The 27,896-nt window shown below is 32.9% G+C and overlaps 1 protein-coding gene across 6 annotated transcripts; it reads left to right on the top strand.

Moving 5' to 3' along the window:
* Positions 1-1,156: 1,156 nt before the first annotated feature.
* LOC134252538 (dynein regulatory complex subunit 7-like) lies at positions 1,157-16,086 on the top strand. Of its 6 annotated transcripts, XM_062735039.1 has the most exons (19): positions 1,157-1,370; positions 2,028-2,199; positions 2,840-2,965; positions 3,583-3,777; positions 4,150-4,308; positions 4,660-4,878; positions 5,302-5,421; positions 6,463-6,480; positions 6,985-7,032; positions 10,880-10,958; positions 11,556-11,684; positions 11,861-11,989; positions 12,242-12,474; positions 12,622-12,837; positions 13,510-13,620; positions 14,185-14,295; positions 14,624-14,818; positions 15,161-15,300; positions 15,765-16,086. In XM_062735039.1, the coding sequence occupies exons 1-19, from the start codon at positions 1,201-1,203 to the stop codon at positions 15,844-15,846; spliced, it is 2,652 nt and encodes an 883-aa protein (XP_062591023.1). In that variant the 5' UTR covers positions 1,157-1,200; the 3' UTR covers positions 15,847-16,086. The 6 variants fall into 6 exon arrangements, with proteins under 6 accessions (XP_062591023.1, XP_062591027.1, XP_062591024.1 ...); XM_062735043.1 differs by lacking the exons at positions 6,463-6,480; positions 6,985-7,032 and adding an exon at positions 7,862-7,876; XM_062735040.1 differs by lacking the exon at positions 6,463-6,480.
* Positions 16,087-27,896: the final 11,810 nt, after the last annotated feature.

Genomic DNA, 27,896 nt, shown 5'->3' with positions numbered 1-27,896 from the left:
TGCTTAATCATCTGGTGGACTTTTGAGCTCGAATACTGTTCGTTATCTCCAAATATATATCACACTCGGATCTAGAGGGGGGGTCGGGGGGGGGTAATGTGTGAAATGGATATGAAAACTGAAAGATTTGAGGCAATAGAAGTCATAGACTAACACCCCCCCCACATGAAATAGGTTTTTGACATTTGGGCGAGTTCAGGTTTTTTTTTTTTTTTTTTGCTTGTCAAGAAATTTCTGGGATTGGATTTTTTTTTGACTGGGGTGGACCTCCCCCCCCTGGAAAAAATTTCTGGATCCGCGCCTGGGCTCGGACCTCGCACATAACAAATGGAGCGAATCGGAGTCAGCCGAGAATTGCCGATTGTCAGCAAAGAGTGAGATTGAACATAAACGGAAAGGATTTGCACATTTTGTTTTTTAATCAATAACCAGAGCTAATTTCTTCTATATCACTTAAATTAAGTTTGAATTGAATAGTTAATAAATGACGTGTTATGAAATAAATAAGTGCTTGCTTGTTGTCATTTCTATTTTCAAATGCCAGTAACTTAGATCCGCAAACCGGAACCACCACTTTACTTCTCTTGTATGCTATTTCGAAGCTGGTTAACGAAAATGAAAGTATACTTCTAATTAAAATCACGATAGTTACTAAGCGAGTGAAATCTGAATATAGTTTACGGGCATCAGCTTATACCTAGTGTATTCCTACAGGCTTAAGTAAGAACTCTTGTGCAATCGTTTCGGAGTTTATTTGCAAAATAATTTATAACAAGTAGGCCAATAGATGTGTCAGACTCTGTGGTATTATTTTCTTCTAAAAATCACTGGGATATATCTTATCGACATAAGAATGGAAATAACTATGTTAACAGACAATAGTTATACGTCGTCGTCTTGATATATCTAAATGTCTAGAAGATTAAAAAAAAAAAAGAATTTTCTATGAACGAGTTATTTTCGAAAAATCATGTTCGAGTTGTCTATTTTATGCGGATGAATACATAAATGAAATATATATTACATTAAAGATATATTATCAAATATTACATCCAGTTATAAAATGAAATATAAACTATGTCCATTAAAGCAAAATTTAAGTAATTCTATATCAAAACAATACCTTTAAAAATATGGTTTATTTCGTTGCTAAGTCGGCGCAGCTATTTGAAACAGTCGTGCTAGGACAAGAACGAAAACATGGAATCCACAGACCTGAATGAGGGTGATGTTGTCCAAAATGACAGCGAAGATGTCATTAAAGAGGAAGATGAAACCGAAAAAGAAGAGGGAGAAGATCTCACCGAGGATGCAGAGGCGCTTAAAGCTGAGTTAGCAAAGATAATAGTGCATCCACCCTCTTATGAACCGTAAGTTATAGATAATTGAATAATGTATTCTGTTTTAAAGTCATAAAAAACCACACATGTGTATTAACTATTTAAGTTTTGAACAAGGCACCTCTTGAAACTACATCGAAATTTCATCTTTCAAGAATACTGTTGTACAACCTTAATAAGAAATAGCTAGAGTTCTGTGCATGTAGATCAAATCTTCTAATTAATACTAATTAACATAACTTCTTACTACAGTTTTACTTGTTTTATAACACATCTATAGTTTTGACTAAAGAGCCTTTTTCATTCTTTTGTGGGACATTTTTATCATTCTATTTGCAATCCATTACCTGTCACAAGATCAATTTATACACTGAACTATATAATTAAGATTCCTTCAAATTTCAGTAACACTGCATAATATCAAGATTTTAGCTTAATATTTTTGCAGCATTATCTTTCTCCCCAAAACTTGTTCATAACCTTACTGTAGAATCAGCAATGTTCATCAGGGACCAATGTTCATGAATTTCATGGGTCAGCTCATTACATTCTATTGCCGTCAGTTTTTGGCTGTTGATAATAGAACACAATGAGCTGTTCCCATTTCTATAAGAAATAAATTCTAATCTATTGCTTGATTACACATTATATTACCATATTTTTGAAATATTTTTATATTTTTTAAAGATCACCAATGGAAGAATTTGACCAGGCCGAGTTTTCACCTTCATATAAGGACAATTTACCAAAGGAAAATCTAGTGCTTCAGTATGCTGAAAACTTCAGAAGACAAATGGTCCAGCTGTACAGAGACAGAAAGCCACTATTCCTGAACCCTGTAAATGAATGTGGAGTCGAGGTAAGGCAGTTTGAGCTGATAAGCTTAGAAAGCTACGTGTATACAATATTAAATAGGTAACATCTTCTTTTTAAGAGAAAGATATACAGCAATATCTTTCTTACTAGAAGTGAATTATTTGATCATCAATTGTTGTCAGTTTCTATTGTAAGGGGATTTTTTGAAATTTATTTTTATCAATAAGGTCATAATAAATATATTCCTAGATTCTCATCCCCGCCTGCCCTGATTTTTTACTCCCGCCTTGTTTTATTTAATTTCTGTTTTTCTTCGTCTTAATTCTGATCGGGATCGGAATTCTGAACCACCATTCAACTTTTGTTTATATCTCATGAATGTCGGCATGATTTTGACAGCTGAAAAGATGGTAATTGCTATAATTGTATGTTAAACTAGGGTAATTGGTTCTGAAAGATTGGTCATGATGTGTATTAAGAGAGAAACAGACCTCTACCATGACTTTTATTCGGGTATTATAGATAAATCTGCACCGAATGAACAGGTGAATAAAAATTCTGCAAAATGGAAAAAAATATAAGATAAAAGCCGCCCGCCCACCTCGATTTTTCAAAAAATTCAGATGAGAATCTAGGAATTTTTTTATTTTGGCATAAACATGAAATATTTATTTTTTTAACAGAAATTTGTTTGTACAACGATTCGACCAACACAACTAGAATTCAAAGAATTGTATAACTGGGATGGAGCTGCTGAGTTTGTAGCAGATTATTTGAATATTGAGCCCCTGAAACCTGAGTATGAACTGGTGAGTACTGGGTAAAGGGTTATTTTTACCCTCCACCCTTACACTGTTGTATTCTAAGAGAGATACCTCCATCTCTGTTGCATTTGAATTGATGTCAAAGACAAAGAAGGCAAAAATGAATACACATGTATATGGGTAAAAATTTCCCTTCTTTCGTCATTTAAAGACCCTCTCTATACTGCACCCTTTTACTTAGTTAGACTGACCCAGTATTTGGAATAAAATAAAATAAATCTTCTATGTTTTTCAATATTTGAAATAGATTCAAGTATTCTAAACTGATATTATTTGTCAAGATTGAGTAGTTGAAAACATCATTTGCATGTATTTTCTCCATTTGAGTAAGCCAAAAAAAATTTTGTATTATTACTTAATAAGGATTAAAAAGACATGATCTCTATATTAAAAATGAATTAGTTAATTTTAAAGTCATATTTGCTTTGTACTTTTTTTGATAAGTCCAAAACATTTTTAATTTTTGTTTTTAATCAATGATTATATACCAAAGCATCTGGAGTGACTGCATGTGTACATGTAGCAGCATATATTTCAGAGGTTTACTCAGTATTGTGTTTGAGATATTTTATGTGGCAGTAAATGTTTTATGATATTTTTAGCCAAAAAGGTTAATTTCTCCAGCTACGGTGTTAAAACGACAGAAGGGTAACTGCTTTGAGTACAGCACCCTGCTGTGTTCTCTTCTGATCGGAGCTGGTTATGATGCCTACGTCATTAGTGGATACGCCACTAAGGAGACGTGTCTAGCTGATGAGTCCAGAGATATATGTCCTCTCCTGAAAAAGAAAGAGGAGGTAAATGTTATGTGTAATGGAAAACAAGAAAAAGCATATCAATTCAATTTTTAAATGATTTTATTTCATCTGATTATATCTATGATACATGTACCAGAGTTACTGAGTGGTCTAGATGAATTTGTTTATTGGTGATGTGACAGAAGAGTAAATTAGCTTTTTCTGATGTAATCAGTAGGTCAATAAATGTATCATGATGCACTGAGTCAATTTTAGTTAAGATAAAAACCATATCTAAACCCAACTCCTTTTTTTATTTCGGTATGAAGTTTGAGTAAGACAAACATAGAAGATATTTTTTTATATCGAGTCAATGCTGCAGGCATTGTTCCATTGTGAGTTGCAATATAACGATTTCTGTTGTTTTTGTAGGTAAAAGAGGAAGCCAAAAAGAAGGAAATGAAGAAATATAACGTGAAGCCTCCTCGTGACCTCCGTAGTAAGTTTGAACTGAAACAAGAGGCAAAGAGAGAAGCCGAGAAACAGGCGGAAAAGGAAAAGCTTCGAAAAGAAGAGGAGGAACGAATAGCCGTAAGTTATACTCAGTAACTATTATAAGGATATAACTGAGAATTTAGCTCCTTTAGAGACTTTTGTTAAATCATGTTTATCTTGTGTTCAAAATCCTTGCACTCTATCGAATGCTGATTTCTCATGAAGAAATGCATCATGTGATATAACAACATTGATATTGCATATTTTAAGTAAGCAAAGTTGTTAATAAACAGTGCTGAAAACTAATCATTTGAAGAAGTAAAAACATAATTCAGAAATACAATAGCATTTTCATAAACATGTTGCAGGACAACCTTTGAGGTAGAGATATGTTATTCTGAATAGAAAAGACTAGGTCATGTTAATTTTTGTATTTTGATTCAACAGGAGATGGAAAAGCCCCCACCAGACCCTTATTTCGGCCTCCGTGTCCATGCTTGGGTGTTGGTTCTGTCTGGTAAAAGGGAGGTACCAGAAAACTTTTTCATTGAGCCCTTCACTGGCCTGTCCCATCCGATGGACAGCTCTAACTACCTGGGTATTGAATCTGTCTGGAACAACGTCAATTACTGGGTCAACATGCAGGACTGTTCTGAGGGGGTCAAGGTCAGTTCAGCACAGACTACTACAATTCAGTTAGGTGTATCAAAACTTGTTCATACCCTTAAAAAATTGTATATTGCAGGTAGTAATCAATTTGTTGTTGATTTCTCCTTCTTACCAGAATATCTATAACACTTTTAAATATTTTTCGAAGACTTTAAATATTTTCTTATTTGTTTATACATTTGTAGTTTGCTTTTTAGTAAATTAGTAATGCATTTGTACAGTGACCTATTTTTATTTTAATATATGAAGATTTTATTGTTATTACCAGTATTTTTAAAGAATACATTTCAGGTCATTAAAACTTGAGCTTAAATGAAGGTCATGTACTTTTTGTGCATAATTAATACAAATTCAATTTCTTCCAGTTTAAGAACAAAAGGAGTAAGCAAAAGATAAATCTCATTTGTGAATTCTTTACAGGGATTAAGTTTTGACCTTGGTGACCCCACTGTTTGGGAGTACATGTTCCCTAACAATGACAAGCCCCTCCTAAAAGTCCCAGATGCTGAGGATGATCTTAATGACATGGACGATGAGGAGGTAGGTCACCCCACTGAATTGTGGGTAATAAAATATTTCATATATAATTTTCCTAAAGGTAGATTTTAAATAGGCTTTAGATGCTTTAGGCAAAAGTAGAAAAGTTTAGTTCTTTTTTTGTAGTTATAAAGATTTTAGCTATCTCTATTGTCATCATTTATCTTAAGGGACTCCGACCCTCAGCCAGGAAGGACAACTCTTTAATTTATAATTTAATTCAAAAAGTCTTTAAATGAAGCTTGAAAATTAAATCTTTTCATGCAACAATTTTCATTACATGCCTCTCAATGTGCTTCAAGGTTCTTTGAACTTCTCAGAAAGGTCTAATTAAAAGTAGAAATTTTTATCCCGTAAAAGCATTTTTAGATACCAATGTTTATTAACATGATATGAAATTAAAAGTGATTTACGGAGCTTTGCAAAGAACCTTGAAGCACATTGAGAGGCATATAATGAAAATTGTTTCATAAAAATATTTAATTTTCAAGCTTCATTTAAAGACTTTTTGAATTAAATTATAAATTAAAGAGTTGCCCTCCCTGGCTGAGGGTCAGAGTCCCTTAAAAGAGTAGATTTTTTTCCTCAGTCCATTATGATCTTGATAGAAAAAAAACCTTTATACTAATTATAAGTTTGCATGTTTGTTGTTGTCAGAAACTTTCTTTTATTTGTACTTTAATTTGGTTAAATTACACAAATGATTCTATGCATCAGAGAAAATATACATCTTCATCCATATGTACTGTGAGTATAGGGTCAAATAAACAAACCAAGGTCTACAATTTGATTAAAAAAAATGATGCAATAAATGCATGCTCAAAATATTAGGTACTGGTATATTTCTTGAGATTATTAATAATTATTACTTTTATGCAAAACATGTAATATTAAACTTGCATGAAACACAAATACTAGCTGCTAAAAAGGAGTTCACTGCATGTGAAAATAAAATACCATACTTAAGTTTCTGGAAATTCTAAGTAAAATAGATACTGTTTTAATAATGCATTTTTTTTATTTATCTAATATTAATTTATGTAGCATATAGAGCATGGAAAAGTGAGTTCTCTTGTATTATTGTCGTACTATGTTTTGCATAGTAATCAGACTCTTAATTCCTGCATACCAAAGCCATTGGACAATTAAAATCCATGTGTATGATAGCCAAATCACATTTGTAATTAAGCTTTATGCCTATCTTTGCTTTCAATCTTCATTTGCCCTCTTTTTTCTTCTTTTTGAGTCTTTTTTCTTTTCATTTGAAGGTTAAACATTTTCATAAATCAATAAATTTTGGAGACTTGCTCTTGAATTGGAAACAGATTTTTGTTTGTTTGTTTATTTTTTTTAGGGCATCCATCCTTTCAAAACTTATGATTAGAATTGTTACATTTTAAATTGATTTGGATGTTCTATATAATTGTAGGGTGAAGGAGGGGATGGGGGTTGGGTGGGGGGTTTAAAAATACCCAAACAGTTGAAATAAAAAGTGGAATAAATCAGGTTACAAAGAGATGATTATGGCCTCTGAGTCACGGCTAACTCTGCAGTTTGACTTTACAGAAAACAGCCACCAGCGGAAGAACACGGGAAAATACACGCATGTCTATGGTCATCCTTTACGCATATAAACCTGCATGCGCTTCATGCTAACTTTGTAATCAGAATTTAAATGCAATCAGGAAAACACTTTGGCATAATGCTTATACAAAAAGAATTCTGTACGACGTATGTACTTATTCATAGTAATTAATTTCACTAAACATTCCCATCTCTTTAGATGAAGTGCAGATGCAATTCACTCAGTATATCTCAAAATGAATTGTTTCTTGTCAGAAACACTGATTTGCAGTTCTGATTGAAATAAGTATACTTTAAAACATTCGTCATTATGCCAGGGTATATGCGCCAGGTTTCATTAATATGCATGCATGAATTTATAAGATTACGATATACTCTATCTCTCATAATATTATATATATACTTGTGTAAACTAATTATATATACAGGTTTGAAGACAGATTTCCATTTTCTAGGGAAAGAGTTTGCTAAATTTTACACTCCAGCTGTTAAAACTCTGATAATGTAATATTATTTTATATAAAAGAATACTAACTAGTGCATATGCTTACCTGTGAAGTAAACATATTAATTTTAAAAAGTGTCTTTAAGATCATCATCATAAATCCTTTTCTCTTCTCAAAAAAAGCATGTATAAAACATCCATATTTAATTGATTTATTAAAAACCAGAGCACATATATCTATACATTAATGAACATGTACATATATGATATATCAAAATCATGTTATCATTATATGAAACGGAAAAGTGTGTTTACAGCCAGGAACTAATACAACAAACATTCTTTTGATAAATATTATATAGAAAATAAAATTTTGTTCCATTTTATAAACTTATATTCTTACTGTTTATATAGAGAAAGAAGTCTTTAGTAAGTCAAGCTGTCGATTGAATCAGCTGTAGAATTGCTTAGTTCTTCAGACTTTAAAATGTTTAATATATTAATTAATACATGTATTTAGTTAATAAGTGAGTTTGCTTCCTAACTAGATTTGACATTTGAATACAGGGGCAGGAATTGTTTGAAGTGATACATGTTGTACAGTATTTTGTACGTGATATGAATATCTCTTTGTAAAGAATCTGAATGATGTTTTACCCAAACTTCATCAGTTTTTAAAGTTTTACATCTTTTAAAATTGATCATTATGTATAAACTTGTACGCACACAAAATACCAAGTATAATAGAAAAAGAAATTCTAAATGCTTTTTCGTATAATTAGGGTGTATGTTTGTATAAATGTTAACTTTTTAGGTCACCTGAGTAAACTCAGGTGACCTATTGCTATCTGTTTTCGTCCGTCGTCGTGCGTCGTGCGTCGTGCGTTGTGCGTTGTGCGTCGTGCGTTAACATTTGAACATTTTCAGCTTCTTCTCTGCAACCACTGAACCAATTTCAACCAAATTTGGCACAAAGCATTTATGGGTGAAGGGGAACAAAAATTGTGAAATTCATGATCCCTGCTGCCAAAAACCACTAAAATTAATGCAATCTTTAAAAATCTTCTTCTTTACTCCTGGACATCAAGCAGTTAAACTGTTTGCATGATTGTAACCAGCATTGAGTCCTCTACCAAAATTGTGAAATTTATGGCCCCTGGGTCAGGGGTTCTAGTGCTAGGGTGGGGCTAAATAAGTATATAGTGAAAATGCATTATTTCTTTGAAAATCTTCTTCTCTGCTCCTGAGTATTAAATAAACCAACTAAGTGCATAGTTATGATGAGCAAGAGTGCCTCTACCAAAATTGTGAATTTTATGGCCCCAGGGTCAGGGGTTCTAGTGTTAGGGCAGGGCTCTATAGATTATATAGTGAAAATTCATGAATTCTTTGAAAATCTTCTTCTCTGCTCCTGGGTATTAAATAAACTAACTAAGTGCATAGTTATGATGAGCAAGAGTGCCTCTACCAAAATTGTGAAATTTATGACCCCGGGGTCAGGGGTTCTAGTGCTAGGGTGGGGCTAAATAAGTATATAGTGAAAATGCATTATTTCTTTGAAAATCTTCTTCTCTGCTCCTAGGTATTAAATAAACTAACTAAGTGCATAGTTATGATGAGCAAGAGTGCCTCTACCAAAATTGTGAATTTTATGGCCCCAGGGTCATATATCTATAGATTATATAGTGAAAATTCATGAATTCTTTGAAAATCTTCTTCTCTGCTCCTGGGTATTAAATAAACTAACTAAGTGCATAGTTATGATGAGCAAGAGTGCCTCTACCAAAATTGTGAAATTTATGACCCCGGGGTCAGGGGTTCTAGTGCTAGGGTGGGGCTAAATAAGTATATAGTGAAAATGCATTATTTCTTTGAAAATCTTCTTCTCTGCTCCTAGGTATTAAATAAACTAACTAAGTGCATAGTTATGATGAGCAAGAGTGCCTCTACCAAAATTGTGAATTTTATGGCCCCAGGGTCAGGGGTTCTAGTGTTAGGGCGGGGCTCTATAGATTATATAGTGAAAATTCATGAATTCTTTGAAAATCTTCTTCTCTGCTCCTGGGTATTAAATAAACTAACTAAGTGCATAGTTATGATGAGCAAGAGTGCCTCTACCAAAATTGTGAAATTTATGACCCCGGGGTCAGGGGTTCTAGTGCTAGGGTGGGGCTAAATTAGTATATAGTGAAAATGCATTATTTCTCTGAAAATCTTCTTCTCTGCTCCTGAGTATTAAATAAACTAACTAAGTGCATAGTTATGATGAGCAAGAGTGCCTCTACCAAAATTGTGAAATTTATGACTCCAGGGTCTGGGGTTCTAGGACATTTTTTAATATGCTAGGGTGGGGCTAAATTAATATATAGTGAAAATGCATTATTTCTTTGAAAATCTTCTTCTCTGCTCCTGGGTATTAAATAAACTAACTAAGTGCATAGTTATGATGAGCAAGAGTGCCTCTACCAAAATTGTGAATTTTATGGCCCCAGGGTCAGGGTTCTAGTGTTAGGGCGGGGCTCTATAGATTATATAGTGAAAATTCATGAATTCTTTGAAAATCTTCTTCTCTGCTCCTGAGTGTTAAATAAACTAACTAAGTGCATAGTTATGATGTGCAAGAGTGCCTCTACCAAAAATGTGAAATTTATGGCCCCAGGGTCAGGGGTTCTAGTGTTAGGGTGGGGCTCTATTGATTATATAATGGAAATACATGAATTCTTTGAAAAAAATTCTTTTCTGCTCCTAGGAATTAAATAAACTAAGTACATAGTTATGATGAGCAAGAATAACTCTTCCAAAATTTTGATTTTATGGCCCTAGGGTCAGGGGTTCTAGTTATAGGGTGGGGCTCTATTGATTATATAGTGAAAATACTTTAAATCTTTGAAAATTTTCTTCTCTGCTCTTGGGTATTAAGCAGATGAACTACCTATGTAGTTATGATGAGCAAGGACCCTAATCTTCCAGAATTGTGAATTTCAAGGCCCCAGGGTCAGGGGTACCATAGGAGGGGGTGTACTTAAATACTGAAACTGGATGAATTGTTTGAGATCTGCTCCTTGGTATTAATCAAATATTTTTGAAAAGCAAGGGTGCCTTTTCAAAAAATTGTGCAATGTGTGGATCTAGGCCTAAGGGTCAGGGGTTCATGTGTGATAGGGGCATTACTGATTATTGCTGAATATTACTGATTACTTGAAATGCATTTTTTGTTCCCCCACCCTGCCTATGGGTATTAAGTAAACAAACTAAGCAACTGCTAAGTGTATTGTTATGATGATCAAATGGTGCCTCTTTCAAAATTGTAAATGCCATAGCATCTTGCTTAAAACATTAATCGAATTAAATCGCTGGAAAGTTGTTGCATAATGCTCAGGTGACCTATAAGGCCCATGGGCCTCTTGTTTAACTTTCTTATCTTTTTTTTAGGATGATGAGGAACATGAAGTTGAGAAATATTTGGACATGCCACCATCTTGGGTTGATGCCCTTAAACTCTCACATAGAGGTTTGTTATACTAGTATTTGTCTTATCATTATATTCTGCTATAATATACTGGTATATATCATCATAATCAGATGTAGAATACATCTGAAAATAGAAAGAGAGAGCATTTAAACGCAAAGCACTACATGCATCTGCCTTGTCATTGCAACCAAGTCTGGATCATTTCTTCATCATTTCTTCATCTGTAGGTAATATGACCTGAGGACATTTTTTGACCTCAAACCATATAGTCCATTGGGCAACTTCAAGGCTATTGACAGAAAAAAAAATGACTTGATTTCTGATGAAAAATACTGAAAGTGTACAAAGCTATTACTTTATGATATGAGTGTATTGGATGCATTAAGTATTTTGTGAGTTTGCTCATGAACAGTACATTTAGTTTTGTCATGACGCTGTTCATAAAAATATGCATTGCAATTGATGAGAACAGTTATTTGAACTGCTTGATTTGTTCATTAAAACACTCTATGGTTGCTTGTCATCTTATGTACAAGGAAATCTGTAGTTTGAATCTTTATAATTACTATGTTAACAACTTAAATATTGATTTGCTTCCATGCATGTACACATAATGTGACGGATTCCTCCTTATAGATTTTCAGATGCGATGTCCACATGGTAAGAAGACTAAGGTGTACAAGCGAGCCAAGCTGGAGAAGTTTGCTCACTACCTGATGAAGGATGGACTCATTTCCAGACTCAGTGTGTATGAGGACAGAGAGTGTAAGTATCACAGCCCTCTCTTAGGATTTGAGGAATGAGAAAAATGATTCTTGATTTGAAAAAAAAAACACTAAATAAAAAGTCCATATTTTTTTATGGAATTTTCAAGAATGATAACTGTTGGTTAATCTTCAGATTTCATTAATAACATCTGTATGTGTATCTTTTTTTTTCAGTGACAGAGTTAATTAAAGTTCACGAGTATTATGCCCACAGATCAGACAAGTTGACCCAGAGGTTGACCAATCATAGAACAGGTCAAGTATGTGAAAACTTTGACCCTGGGAGACCAAGATGTCTAAAAGGTAATCCACATGCATACACAAAAATTTTATACTGAGGTGTAACAGTGGATATATCAAGACTATTCAAAATCAACATATTAGTATTAAGTTAAATGTATGTAATCTTCCATGTACATGTAATGGTGTATTACTGCATGTGACTTTTATTAGTCCATTGTTGAGTGTATCACAGATAATTTAAAAAAAAAAATTATGCTTTTTCTCAATGGAATAGTCTTGCAACCACATGCTGGTCCGTTTTTTTTTTCTCAGAACATCAATTTAAGTCTAGTGCACCAGGACCAGAGAATGAGAGAATAATGTTATTTTACCACGAGGCCAGGGTGGATGGACTTGTAAAAAGGGAGGAAACTCAGAGTGAGATGACAGAGGAGTATATCAATAGGGATGACTTCCTGTACTATAAATATGTCGAGTTTGGAAAACGGGCCAAGAAATTTGGTCCACAGGAAACCTCAACTGCCAATAAAGGAAGACCAATCAATGTAATTTTACTGCATTCTTGAAGTCTCTTGATAATAAAGGCAATCTGTAGAGTTACCCTCATCACACTGGCTATTGCTTATTTTCAAAGTTATCTTTCTTTGAACAGATTCAGTAGCATATATTACTGTTATCTTTTTTTTTTAAAGAAAATGATACAGAAATTCCACCGAAATAGAAATAAGCCTGCTAATGAAGATATAGCTGAGTTAATATTCCACGTAGCTGAAGATAAGATCCAGATAACGTACCACACCGAGGATGTGAGGATAGCTGCCTCAAGTAGAGAATTCCTCAAACCTCCAAACTGGGACGAGAAAGGGGCCGTTTTAACCTTCTCCCCAGAAATGCACCAAACCTTCCAGGTAAGGGGGGGGGTGTAAATGTTACCCAACATAAATATAGTTTTACTTTTTAAAATAAAGGTACTTCAGACTCATATTATTACAGCTGTTCAGAAAACCGCACACATCTGAAGCTGATAAAAATTATCACTTTCTGCTGTGTAATTTCTTGAACTAATTAAAGTAACAAAAAAAGTGGCCCAATACACTTTAATTTTTAAAGGGACTTTATTAGATTACATTCAGTTATTGAAGACCAAAAAAAAGAGGTTTTAAAAACAGATTTTCTGTAATGTACATACATATTAAGATCTTAAAATACTGATTGCATGTCAATTTGAAAGATGTATTTAGCATGAACCCTCACATTTTCTGCAGTTTTTGAAATTTGAGACAATGCATATATCATATCACATAGTGCTGATTTCTTGGTTTCTGGAATTTTTTTTACAATATGTATGAATTGGCAATATGAAATTTAAACTGTTTATTTTTAATTACTTGCTCATGTAATGAAAAAAATATTTGCAAAAGTTTATTTGATCCATTTCTTGATGCAGTTAAAATTAGATGGTGTATTGAAATAAAAATTTCCAATGTTAATACCACTTTTTTGCCTTTATTTAACACAGAAAATTGAGATAATGATAAAATGAATGGATGGTCGATGCAGTTTATTTCTTATGATTATAGGTTGATCCCACCCAGCCTGCTAACAAACAAGTGGAGCTGTATGAGATGTTAATGGAGTTGTTAAAAGCCGAGGAGAAATGTCGAAATGAAGTCAGAGATTCCCAGAATGAGGTAAGGATACTCTGTCTTGTTTTTATTTGTTCTGAGGTTTGGGGGTTTATAGATATACTTATTTCATTCTGTACAATGATGTAGAGAGGAGAGACCGGAACCCGTCTTCTAATTGGTGTCAGTAGAAACGTTTCTTTATGGTTGACATGAATTGGCCCCTGTAAATCATTTTCAGCCTTATTATCCATATAAAATTTGTTTTTCACATTAAGTAAATTTTGACATTCTGTGAAACTCAATTACGAGCTACTGGGTACAATCTTAGCATGTATGCTCTTGTTTTTCAGATTAAGTGATATCAATACTTGTTAAGGAATCTCTAGTGTGTAATATATTTCTTTTCTCAGACAAAGAAATCTTAAGTTTTCAATTATTTTTGTTCTTTGTCATTTTATGGGAGAAAAAAACCTCTTTAGGATGTCCTGTATATGTTTAATCTGTTTAATTGTAATTAATATGAACAATATTAGCAAAAAAAAAATACCATGGTAAAATAGTTGTATATACAGGTATACATATAAATACATACACCTTTTAATTCCCTTTTGAAATCATACTTTGTAGGTTAGGAGCATTTTGGATGACAGAACAAAGGAGGAAGCTGCCTCAGAGCTTGATATATCTGTGTACGACACGGAGAGGAATGAGAAGGCCAAGAAACACCGACGGGAACTGGTGAGTGGTTAAATCAACCTCCCACCAAAGGGAGACAAATAATACATAGTAAAGCAATGAGAGGTAAAACAGTGCTTAACTTCGTCTCCCTCATATGGGAGACAAATGAGAAATAGTAAAGCAATGAGGAAAAAAACACTGTGCTTAAATCAGTCTCCATCCTAAGGGAGACAAATAATGCATTGTAAAGCAAAACTTTCTTTAAAAAAAGCATTTCTTTTGCAATGTAGAAAATCTGGGACAATTTATAGACCTGCTGAATATAAAAGCCCTCTTATTTTGTGTATATTGGTACTTTCCTTATTTTATAACATTAACTGATTTCCAGGAGAGACAGCAGCTTGAGGAGAAGATGAGGAAGCAGGAGATGGACATTGATTACCTGGCTCCATTCCTGGCTAAGATTGGTAACCCCGAGAAACTGACCAAACAACAGGCATTCAGTCTCAAGGAGGAGTGTCTCGCCGATCTCAAACAGAGGCTCATAGACAAAGCCAACCTCATCCAGGCCAGGTTTGAAAAGGTATTGTACCATCCATATGGTGATTTATGTAACAGGAATTTATGTTGAAATGATAGTTTCGTTAAAAAAGTGTCATGAATTCAATTCTGAATAATCACACCGTACTTGTAATTTTTGCTGATGAAAGGTCTGCAAACATTGCTTGAGCTCAGAGAGAATTATAGCAATGATTTCTCTGTTCATTGTCATGCAAAAAGGTGGTTGTTCTGTATATAATGAAACATATTAAAGCAAAGTGAATGAATGAAAATTGAAATTGAGCTGGTATTTATTTCCACATTAGGGAAAACATTCATCTTTTACCAATAACCCCTTTTCACTGAGTTTGTTGTTGTTGTACAGGAGAGCCAGGAGTTGGAGAAGAAGCAGGCATGGTACCAGCAGAACCAGGTATCCATGGGTAAGGAGGATGAGGAGGAGTACCTGACCTATTGTAAGGAAGCCATCTTCAGGATCCACATCCTCGACCTACGACTCACACGGTTAGTCACCTTTACACTGCTTTGTTGGTGTGGATAATCAGGAAGGGGGATTTGTTTTGTCAGTCAGAATGTTGAATGCTTGAATTTTTTTTTTGGCTGTTCTGATGAACTCACAGGGTTGGGATATTCTACAAACGAATGTGAAACATAATTGTACATGTTATGAAAACTATTCTTTTTTAATGGGAAACATATTCAAAAGACAAAATGTATTGTTTTGTACTTGATAATTTAGTACTTGTACGTATCATTTCCTCTCTGCTGGCTTTGAATAAATTAAATGTATGGATATGCTGATCTGGGTACTCCTGTGACATGTAAGCACTCGTATAATTAACATTATAGTACATTTAACTGTTATAACGAACTCCTGTTGTTAAATAATCTAAAACATCTCAACATTGCACATTATTATAAAACATTTAAAAAACATTATAGTAATGTATTCCATTTTTACCCTTCAGGCACAAGGAGCAAGCCCCCCACAAATACATGCAGCTGGAACAGAAGCTAAGAAATGACGAGAGATTATCAGAGTTCTTCTAAATCATTGGGACTTTCTATCCAGTGTTTATGTGATAAAAAGCACCATTTATTATATTGTCCGTCCAGAAAACAGTCCTTTGAATTTCTAACACAGTCTGCTTGTGTTGTTTTCACATTAAACATGTAAATTAAAAGACTGATAGTGGCCTGTGATAATTTTAAGAAATAATTTACAGTAATAATTATTATATGTATGAATTATATTATTTAAGGATTTAATAAATTGTTATGGTACAGTTAGTTGTATCTTATTCTTTCCAATGCCTCAAGTGCTCATTAACACTGAAAAGAAAACTTAAATGGTACCGGTAATTCTCTTGTCTAGGGATGTACATGTGTTTGAAATTCTTTGAAATAAAAAAAGACATGAAAATCGTCACTTTCCTTTTAATTGACTTACTAATTTCTGTCTAGTATCCTCGGTGTACATTGATAAAAGTTGGTATATATAACTGGGGGGTAATAGTGGATGCTGTAGGCTTACAAGAATACGAATTCAGATACCGGTAATGAATTTGCTGTTTTTGTTTTTCTCATGTCATTTATTGCCATGGAATGTTTATATTTTGGTTTTTGTGAAAGCGGCCCATCAGTGATGGAAACCAAAAGGAAAGCAATTAGTTTATCGTTTTGTGTACAATATCGTTGCTCTTAACTTTTGGCTAACACATGATGTGGAAGAACCCCCCAGATCGTGTTGATTTTTTCATCTCCTGAAGTTCTGATTTGTCACTGCCTCCACGTTTGATCGGTCCTAATTTTTTCTTGATTTTTTAACTGTTCCATTGCTTGACAGAAAGGTGGCAAGTTTTTCCCATGAAATCTTTATTTTGATACTTTAATGGCGGTATTCGAAGAATGGGGCCCATAATTCTGGGAGTTAAGACTTCAAGTGTTGGATAGATTTCTCGCACCTGACATACTTAAAAGAAGTCATTAATTTAATGAGAAACATAGATCTGCAATAAAAAATATATCTGAATGTGAAAATGAGTGCGGAATTGAATGCGGTTTACAGCTGGTCGGCTAACGTTATCTTATGATAATGATATATCGTTTGGTATATAATGTTTCCATACATCTGCTTTTATTCGTAAATTGCAACTGAATCCCGAACCCCCACTGCTGAGCGCGAATCTTGACTCGCACTTGATGCATTTTATGAAGTTTTTGACTGCATTTCGTCTTGGTAGGCAATATAATGTTTCTCTAGGATTTATTCTGTCAAACTTTATACATAATAAAGGACGTCCCACCTAGATACCGCATATTCAGGAGGTGATTTATGGCGGCTTCCTGTCGGATTTCGGTTTCTCTACACTGATTTGAGAAACCTGCAACTCATGCATCAAGTGTTCACTTTTTATATGTAACTGGACACACTGTGGTTTTCTCTTCTAAACAAATAGCAATAAATGCTCTCTCATAAACCATGGAATTCCAGTAGACATTTTCAGCGGTTTTCGAGCTACATGTATAGGTTCTTCTCTACAAATTAAATGTTGGTAGTTAATTAAGATCCATCTCTTTAATTTGAATCGGAGAACATAACCCCATTCGGATTAAAGCGTATATCGATAAAAAAACAACTCTGTGGAGGTTTTTTTTTTGGTATTGTTTCTCTTAATTTTTATTTCTTGTCCTTTCTAACGCATTAATATTGAGATGTCAGGAGACAAATATAAAGAGATTTCTATCATTAACCTCTCATTGCGATTAAATATTCCCCATAACACGTCCCATAGGATAATGTAACAGTGGTTTCCAAAAAAAAAAAAAAAAAAAAAAAGGCCGGATAACTTCATAAAAACCTGTGAGGGGGGAGGGAGTGATTTTTCAGAATATGCAATTAATTCTCAAACTTGTGGCAATAAAAAGTAGGGTAGCCTCTAAAGGAAAATCTACCTTAGTTAAAAAAGGATTAGATACCTTAGATTTTAACATATTTGAATTTAGCAATGATGTTGAACATTTCTGGAGAGAAAAATTCTTCCTATGTTAACACTTATTTTTACTGTATACTGTGTCGACAAGTACAAATATAAAACACAGGTCCGTAGAACGCAAAGGGGAGGGGGTTTCCCTCCGAAAAAAAAATTGACAAGTCAAACACACACACACACACACACACAACAAAAAGTGGAGGGGGCAACCGGCCTTTCAATGGACGTTTTAAAAGTAAAAAGTTATTTTTTGGAAAAAGTATCCCCCCTCCCCCTGGTTGCTACCTGCCTGTATTTTTAAGTACTGGTTGATGGAATGAGAAAATTCCAGAGTGAACAAATACCATTCTCGGTGACTTTTTAAAAAAGTGTTGAGTCGGGCCATTTTAAGCCAGACGGTTGGAAAATAGCACTAGTATTTACATGTCCGTGGCATCTAATCCTCAGAAAAAGTACAATCTGCGTGCATGAAAAGTTTGGAGTGGAAATCTGGTATTTTGAGAAACTTCCGGTTCTTACAATTTTTAGCTCGAATTTTGAACCGAAAGCTTGATCGACTGTTCGGCGTCCGTCTGTTATTTGTCGTCTGTCTTTCGTTCATCTGTAAATAACTTCTCAAAAACCATGGTCAATTTCAACCATACTTTGAATATGTCTTTTCAAATCTTCTTAAGAACTGCTGTAATAGATGTCTGAAATATTGCTGACTCTGCGTTAAACAGTAATCAATCAATCTTTTCAGGAACACAGTCATTTGTCATATTAATTAATATAGAAGTATCCTCGATAGTATAGATTCAGGTTTGTTCGAATCGTGACCTAAGGGGTTAGACAGGGCCAAACAGGGGGACAAAGTACACATTTGCATAAAAACGCATAAATTGAAGACTTCAAATAGTGGAATGACCTGTCAACCCTTTGAATGGACCAGCCAAGGTATATAACGCTAAGCTTCCGAAAGGTGAGGCATTTAAAAGCTACATGTAAGAAGAGAAAGTTGGCTGCAGAATCAGCAATAAAGAAAGGTAAGGTCAAAATAAAAGTAAAAGCAAGTATACTAGGGAACTGATGTTAAGTTCTGGGTGTAGTATTATATCTGAAGAAGATTGAGACATCCGGTTCTTATCTATCAGTAGGAACCTAGGGCAGACACACGATGCAAGTAGTACATGTACCTTACCCTGTCTGCGTCTCCAGATTTACAAGAGAAAAGTTTAGACAGTGTGAATTACCATCGGGCACTGCTGTCTTAAACAATCATACACGTTACACCGAAAATATATTTAAAATTCCTCTCCTTAAACAGTCATTTATAAAAATACAGAAGCAACCTTAGGTATTGTGTAGAATCAAGTTTGTTAAAATTAAGACCCCCAAGAGTTGGTGGACACAATGAAGGGTGAAAGTTTTAATCAGGATACTAGGGTTAGTATATATGTATAATCTTGAGAGAAAAAAACTGCTCAAGAACAGAGAGGCTATTATTAGTCATATTATGAAAGTTCTAAGCTTCCTTTGTAAGTGTAGATACTTTGATATCTACATATAGGTATGGTAGGGTGGCCACAATGAGCGTTCAGAGTTTTATAAAGGAGTACTTGTGGGGGAGGGGCGGGTACTGCTGAAGGACAGCAAAGCCACGATTAGGATTATTGTATTCTTTTTAAAAAAAAATCATTATTACATCTATTAAAAAATATATATTCCTTGACCTTTGACTGTTATTTCTGTATGTACAGGTATATATATGTACCTTTTGTACCAGTGATATGATTTTGGGTAAATAAAGAATTATTTGTCTGTTCGTGTTCATTTGCTTTTTATTTTCCTTTTTATTTTGCTGTATTTAAAATAACTGAAGTTTTGTTCTTATCTTTTTTCTCTACCTTTGTGCTAGTTTAATTAGTAGATTGAATAATTTAAAACGATAACTTTGAAGAGTAGAAATCGAATACAGACCATATTAGTTTTAGGTCATCTGAGTAAACTCAGGTAACCTATTGCTGTCTGTTTTCGTCAATCTTCGTGCATCGTGCGATGTGCATGCGTCGTGTGTTAACATTTGAACATTTTCAGCTTCTTCTCTGCAATCGCTCGACCAATTTCAACCAAATTTGGCATAAAGCCTCTATGGATGAAGGGGAACCAAAATCGGGGATTTCATGGCCTCTGTCCCCCACCCCTTGGGGCCTGAGGGGTGAGACAAAAACCATTAAAATTTATGCAATATTTTAAAAATCTCTTTTTTTCTCCTGGGAATCAAGCAGTCTAACTGTTGGCATGAATGTGATAAGCATTGAGTCCTCTACTTAAAGTGTGAAATTCATGGCCCCAGGGTCAGGGGTTTTAGTGCTAGGACGCGCCTAAAATTATCACATTTCCCCCATATTTTTTGCATTTCTGCCCTAGAGATTTCTTTTTAATTCAAGTAGATGAATGTTATTGTAAAAAGTCACCAAATTGTTAAATTTCTAAGAAGTTCACCATCCAGGTTGGTCTAGTTATTTTTTCAAAGCCCAATTACCTCTAAAATTTCCATATTACGGTATAAATAAATACCAGTGCAGATTAATTATCGGTGCATATGATTTTTTCGGTAAAAATAGCAGTGTTTAGATTGCTAGTATGTTTCTTTGGATGTTCTGTCATAAGTTTTTAGTATAATATCCATGGACGTCTTGAACAAAGCGAGTCATGCGTCATTCTTCAGCGTCATGCATTGCTTATAAAATCCGAAAATGGTGACGTCATTAGAGTCATTTCAGCGTTTTTCCTAGTTGTAGTAGTAAAATCACATTTTCAGACCAGTAGGGGTTACAGATAATGTTAATTTTGAATTATAATCAAGATATTTGGTGTACTTTCGCACAAATGACTGCATGAAATTAAAAAGCTGCGCAAAGTCATGCGCACTCGAATTAGACTCGGCCTCGTTAATTAACAAAGTAAATTAAATGTTAGGTTATGGTGAGGAATGTGCATTAATTCATTAATTCATTTAACATCTTCTCTGCTCCTGGGTTTTAAACAAACTAAACACGTACATAGTTATGGTGAGGAAGGGTGCCTCTTACAAAATTTTGAATTTCATGGCCCTAGGGCGAGGGGTTCTGGTGTTTGGGCAGGGCTCTATTAATTATATAGTTGAAATGAATAAATTCTTTGAAAATCCTTTTCTTTGCTCATGCCGGGGTATTAATAAACTTACTTCATACCGGTACATAGTTATGGTGAGGAAGGGTGTCTCCTCTAAAATTGTGAATTTTATGGCCTCAGGGTCAGGGATTCTGGTGTTAAGGCGGGGCACTATAGATTATATAGTGAAAATACATTATATAGTGAAAATGCATGAATTCTTTTAAAAATCTTCTTCTCTGATCCTGGCTTTAAACAAACTAACTACATGTATATAGTAATGATGAGCAAGTTTGCCTCTTCTGAAATTTTGAATTTCGTAGCCCCAGGTTCAGGGATTCCGGTGTTAGGACGGTTAGGGGGTTTTTGCATGATGCCCAGATGATCTGTAAGGCCCATGAGCTTCTTGTTTATTGCTTTTTTCTTATTTCTACAACAATGAGTGCCTATTGTGTAAGACTTTCTCACATAAATATAAAAAAAAATGTCTCGACAGAAATTCCAAATTTGCGACTGAAAAAAAGGAAATAGATGTATATCATCATCTCAATTATTCCATATTATTATTTATATATATAACAAAAAATCAGATAATCTGTATCCCCCGCTTAATGAAAAGGAGCATATGCTCATGTGAAATACATATTACTCTTGCTAGCTTTAAAAAAAGGATTAAAAATTTTTAAAAAATAGAACAAATGTATCATTTTAATTATTATAATTATAAATATTGACCGACCATCTATTATCTAACAAATTGTGATTTCTGCAAATGAGCTAATCGATAAAATTAAGACATACCATTGCTTACAAAAACATGACTAATTTATTAAAACATAAAATTTATTATTTGTGGTTTATTCTATAGATAGAAAAAATGATGCTCACTAGATATTTTAAAATTCATTGATGTACCTAAAGCGGTTTTAATTATATGGCGCTAGTCTACGAATTTTTTGATACCCCCTTGTAAAATAGGAATCCAGACTTACCAATACTGAATGCTTCAGAGAGGGGAAATTTGGTCTTTTTCTTCTTAAAAACTTACCACAAAATAAAGTTCGTCACTAAATATTTTCGGTACGGAATTTATTCATGGTGTTTTTTATATCATTGACAGCTGCTTTTTCAGCAAAAATGGAACTCGTAGATTTACTTATCTTGTCATATTGGTCATTTGCAAAATTATTTTGTTAAATAACATTCTGATTGTACACACAAGTACTCTGAAGTTGACATCAAAAAGATGTTTGTGTTTCTGATTGACAATATCTATGTTATTTTTGGAGACCAGGTCTTCTAACAATCTATTGAAATTCCCATGGGTACCAATTGCGCTTCGTTATTAGCAAACCTATTTTTGTATTCATATATGAAGCAGAATTTGTGCAAAATCTTGTGAAAAGAAGAAAACACTTGTTGTGGCCTTCAACTTGACATTTAGATATGTCGACGGCGTATTGTCAATTAACAATGGTTATATCCATTCTTATGTCGATACGATATATCCTGGTGAGCTTGAGGTAAAAGATACCACATCTGTTTCAAATTTGGATATTTTACTTGTAAAGGACGTTAATGGTAATCTTACAACCAAGCTATATGATAAACATGATGGCTTTAACTTTTCTATCGTCAACTTCCTTTACTTCTGAAGCAATATACCTTCATCGCCTGCATATGGAGTTTATATATCTCGATTCGATACTCAAGAACATTCTCTACGTATGAACAATATCTAAAATTATAGACAAACAAGTTGATGAAACAATATCAGCAGTCTTGTTTAAAGTCATCTTTTCGTAAGTTCTATGTTCGATACAAAAACCTTCTCAGCAAATACAATTTATCATCGAGTCAAATGCCGACTGACGTTTTTCATACTATAACTGTAAATCCATAATTATACACTGAACTGACGACGGATTTTTCCTGTTATTTCCCAATCATGACAAGGAGCGGGCTTGACCGGTCGGAAGGGAATGCTCAATCCTCCATGGCATTTCTGATGTTTTGGAGGTCCGTGTTTGCTCTGCTCCTATTTTGTATTTTCTTATGGACCTTGAATACAGTGCTCTGTTCGTTATCTCAGTATGTTTCAAATTCATTGTAAGAACATATTTAGAATTTTTTGAATAGAGGTCAAGACAAAAATCTGCTCAAAAGCTGAGGAGCCAACCTCTTTAAAAATAACGTTTTTCTTACATCATTTCATATATGGACTTATAGATTTTCCTTCAACATTAACCGGTATTTAAATTAGCGAAACGATACCATCGGAAATTTTTAATATAATTTTTTTCTTCGAGTTAATATCTTTTTTATTGACTAATTTAAGGCTTTGATGAATCATTAACTGGTGATAATAATATTTCATTATTTGATCGTTGGCATTATGTAATCCCAGTCTCTGATACACTACATAAAAATCTATCTGCATGAATTTGGATTTGTCGAGTTGATATTTGGCATATAAAAATTCATATACCGGTTTTATACAAACACGCATGTTCATTTACTAGTGCTTAAAAAATAGTTTAAAAAGAAAAAAAGTTACAATTTTTTGAACAGGAGACAAATTATATTTTTCCTTATATCAACAAGAGATTGGAATTATTTTGTTTAACATTTATGTATTGTCAATGATATTTATAAAATATATGTGAATTCAGTCAAACTGATGTAAGTGATAGTACATACATGCAAGTCATAAAAAGAAATAGAATCAAAGCATTTATTTTCAAAAAGTTTTAAATTTTATTCTTTTCATATTTCGGGCTGCTTTTTTCAGCGCTCATTTTTACAACATATTGATTAACATTTTTATTTTATAGCTAATTGTTCACAATTTTTTTTATTTTACCATAGATCCATATTTGATTTGTTGCACAGCTAGAAATGTGAGAAAATTGTTGAAAATATTAAAACGACAATAAACAAATGTATATTTTTAGGCATATCTTTTCTTCGTATACTCATAAGCAAATAAAAATAACGCAGATATTTCACTTTTTAAATTCAAAAAATGTGGAAAGATGAAATGAGCATTCATAAATGCACTGATATTCATTATTAATATTTTATTTTTCAAAAATTACTGAAATTGTTTATTTTCAACATAGTATTTATTGAATATGGACTAGTCCTGTACGAATTAACTCCCTTTTTACAATAGTTCAACCCATACTTTACTTTACCTAATTTCATTTAAATTCTTTTCGTCGGAACTAACTAATCATAAAGTCAATTGAATACATGAAAAATAACTTATTTTATAATGCGATGAATTTCAAATTCTACTGGTTTTTACACAAAGTGCGGGTTTGCAGAAAAATTCAATCCAACAACGATTCTGTTGTTAATATATATTTATTATATTTATATATTGATATTGTTCAAGTTTTTTTTTTTTTTTCATTATTCACTTTTTAAAAAAGAATTGCATGTACAAATGTATATAAAACTATTTTATAAATTAATGTACTATTTTATTATGATTATGTACTTTTAAATTTTGAGCAACAAATATTTAAACGTTCCAAATATACATGTATATACATGATAAATCTATTTGAGAAAAGTATTCGAACTCCTAAAATTATACTTACTATTTTGGAAAATAATCCTTTTGTTGCCTCATTTATTAACGAATTCGATTGAGAATTAAACTTTTTAAAATTACTTCTCTCTTTCTTTTTATTAAGAAAAATTTCCTAAAGGTTTCACTTGGACGAAAACATTGTTATACAAATAAATATATCTTTAGAAAAAAAAAGAAGAAGCAAAAAGCAGTTTACTGTATTTAACGATCTACAAATCATTATACGTCAACGAGAAAAATGTTTATATATATGATCGTTTCCGCTTTTTAAGATAAGATGACAATTAAGACGCCCTTTTTGCAGCCACATGTGCAATATACGCTGCAGAAGATGCAATCGTTACAATAAAACATGTTTATTGCACACTGGGCGTTTTTATTGCACATGCAAGATTGATATATATACTTGTTTAGTAGTACATTTCACACATTGGGGTTATTATCCGATAATTTTTTATATAATAAACCGGTATCCTTTTTCTCCACCAGAAAATCTATAACATAATTGTAATATATATTTAAAGTTATTTTACAACAAATAAAAATTGATTGTAATTTTATCACTAATTATTCCACATAAAATAAAATTCTGAAGAAGACAAAAAAAAAACAAAAAAAACCTCTTTTCTCAGTATAATCTTGGTAAATTAATTGATAAATATCTTTTCATAGGTATTTAGATTAATAGTCAAAATCAAAAAGGGTGTATTAATGTAAATATAAATGATTACTTTATACCACAATTGAAAATTCTTTTAATCAAACAAACTTAACAATCAAACAAAAAACTTACCGTAAAATTTTCTGTCGACACATACATTTATGAATGACAAAGACATACTTTTGATAAAAAAAAAATTGGTCAGAACTTAATGTGTATCATTATTCAGGTCTAATGCTGGAAAACATTATATGAAGTAACATATATACAGATATTCCTCACAGATTTTAATGAATTTATTTTTGTTTAAATGTTGATTGTGGATATTATTTACTTATCAAGAAAACCAAATATCGGTGAAGTTTCCCATATATTCTTAAGAACACAAGTAAGTATGATTCGTAAGTTCTACTGGTTTTGACAAGGACTCGTACCGACAAATAAGTCAACCAAGGTCATTTTTACAAAAAAAAAAAATCCAAAATTCTGTCTGCTACACCTGCAAGTGGTACCAAATAGTCTCGACCAAAATAATATGCAACGAAATACAATCGACTAAAAATTGAAACCGACATACATGTATACTGTACTACTCTTGTGTGCAGTAAGGACCAAATTATTGAAAATGATTGAAAATACATAAAATTTTGTCATAAATAAAAAAAAAAGATAAGAAATCCTCTATCGTTATGTTTGTACATGTTTAAGGGAGGCTTTTTGAATTTTAAGTGCAATATTCCATCTAACCAAATTTTAAATGATACAGTTCAGACTCCATGATGATTACATTTATTTCATTTTTCTGTGTAGAAAAAGGCTGTATATTTGTGAAGGTTTTTGTATCTATGAGGTTGCAAAATAAAAAAAAATAATAATTTCAACGTGTTCAATAAAATTCCATTGCAGTTCCAGAGTTTCAAAACTTTTGAATTGTATCTAATATAAAATCTGAAAATTTCCCTACTATCATCCAAAAGCATAGACTATGTTTCCTTGCAATTAGTTCGCTCTGTCACAAACTGATCCTTTCTTTAAACTTTTCGATGTTTAATGTAAAAATATATATATATAAATTTGAAATTTATACCATAGCTTGAAATGTCTTTATGACACAATTATTTTGCTATCTTGACTCTCCAATGTGCAAAAATATCAACTTTTCTTCCCATGAAAATATTCTGTTCATTAAGGATTCCTTCGATTCCACACGATAACAGAACTTTTAGTTGGTTCAAATTAAGTAGGACCAACATTGACCAAAACTTTTTGTTTGATTTTTTTTTCGATGTATAAATGTCGAGATCAAGATTAAAAAAATACATATAAAATCTTTGAAACTATTAGATTAGAATAGCGAGAGAAACCAGTTATAACGGTCAAAAACACCAAAACCTGCTACTGGAGTTGAATTAAGGACATAAAAGAGATGAATATAAAATCCCTGATTTTCATTTTTGATTATTTCAATTAAGTTTGATTATTTAATGTCTCTTTTCTTGTACATGCAAGAATATTTATCATTATACACCAAAAATAATGCATTTGATACTTTTGCTTAAATAAGCAATTTGTGTAGATAACTTTGCGATGTATGATTTGTGCTGCAAACATAAAATGAATGAATATTAATCAAACTGAATGCATCCTATTTTGCTACTAACTTGGTCGACATATATGAAAATACCTTGTTCTAATCTAAATATCTAACATAAAAGTCAAAGTTTATTAAAAACGGTTAACATTTTCATTTGTAAGTAAAAGTAGTAAGCAATTCCTCTTTCTATCTCCTTGGTTTGCGTCATGGCAAGATCACGTGTTCTTACCGAGAAACGTGAATCGGTGTCAGTTTCGTAAAAATCCTTTGATAGTAGATATGTTTGAAAATAAATTTCAGCTCTATATTGCGATGTGTGTATTTTTATGTGTGTGGTGCGATAATTATCGAAATTAAAGATAATTCCTTGATATAAGTCAAGAGGATTTAATTTGACCTTCCTGAGGTTTATCTGAAGAAACCATATATACGTTTTGTATAATCGCAATAAATATTATATTCTGTTACCCAATCTTTAAAAATCTGCATTTAATTTAGTCATAAATCTTTTCAAGCAGCATTTTATCTTCGATGGTATGTTCTGTTATTATTGTTTGAGGTGTGGTGATAATTAAAATGTTATCATCAAACACGATTTCTCTGAATGGATTCCATTTCCTATATCAAAAGTTTCACAAACTGCGCGAAGAGGCGATCTTACAAGATACTGATTAATGCTATAGAAGCTTTTCATGTTGGTGTTTCTGGTTTTTGTCTCCTACAATTTCAAGAAAAATTTGGCCGATTTTCCTACATTTTTTTCTTGCTGTGTTTTCAATCTGTCGAGAGTAGGTTCTTTAATATAAAAATAAATGTACTTTTGATATGAACAAAATTTTCAATTTATTTTTCATGTAAAAAAAAAATGTTGGTCACTAAAAATCACGTTGTGGGGCGCTGTTTCATTGATTGATTGACGCGACAAGGCGCACTTCTCAATTAGTTCCGGGGGACCACCGGCGTTGTCTCTGCTTTGTTAATGCATGCAATTTTCCCTTGTTGCATAGATAAGTAATATATTTTGCAGATCCCCCTTTTTTACACGTTATGTTCAAACGAGGGAAATTTACCCATTATTCGAAGTTCTTTTATGACTTTGGAGACTCTGGTATATTC

The sequence above is a fragment of the Saccostrea cucullata genome, unplaced genomic scaffold, assembly GCF_032062105.1.
Source record: "Saccostrea cucullata isolate Sc308-1 unplaced genomic scaffold, CSIRO_AGI_Scuc_v1 ctg167, whole genome shotgun sequence".
Lineage (NCBI taxonomy): Eukaryota > Metazoa > Mollusca > Bivalvia > Ostreida > Ostreidae > Saccostrea > Saccostrea cuccullata.
The sequence above is the reverse complement of the archived record's forward strand: the minus strand, read 5'-3'. Positions and strand labels throughout refer to the sequence as shown.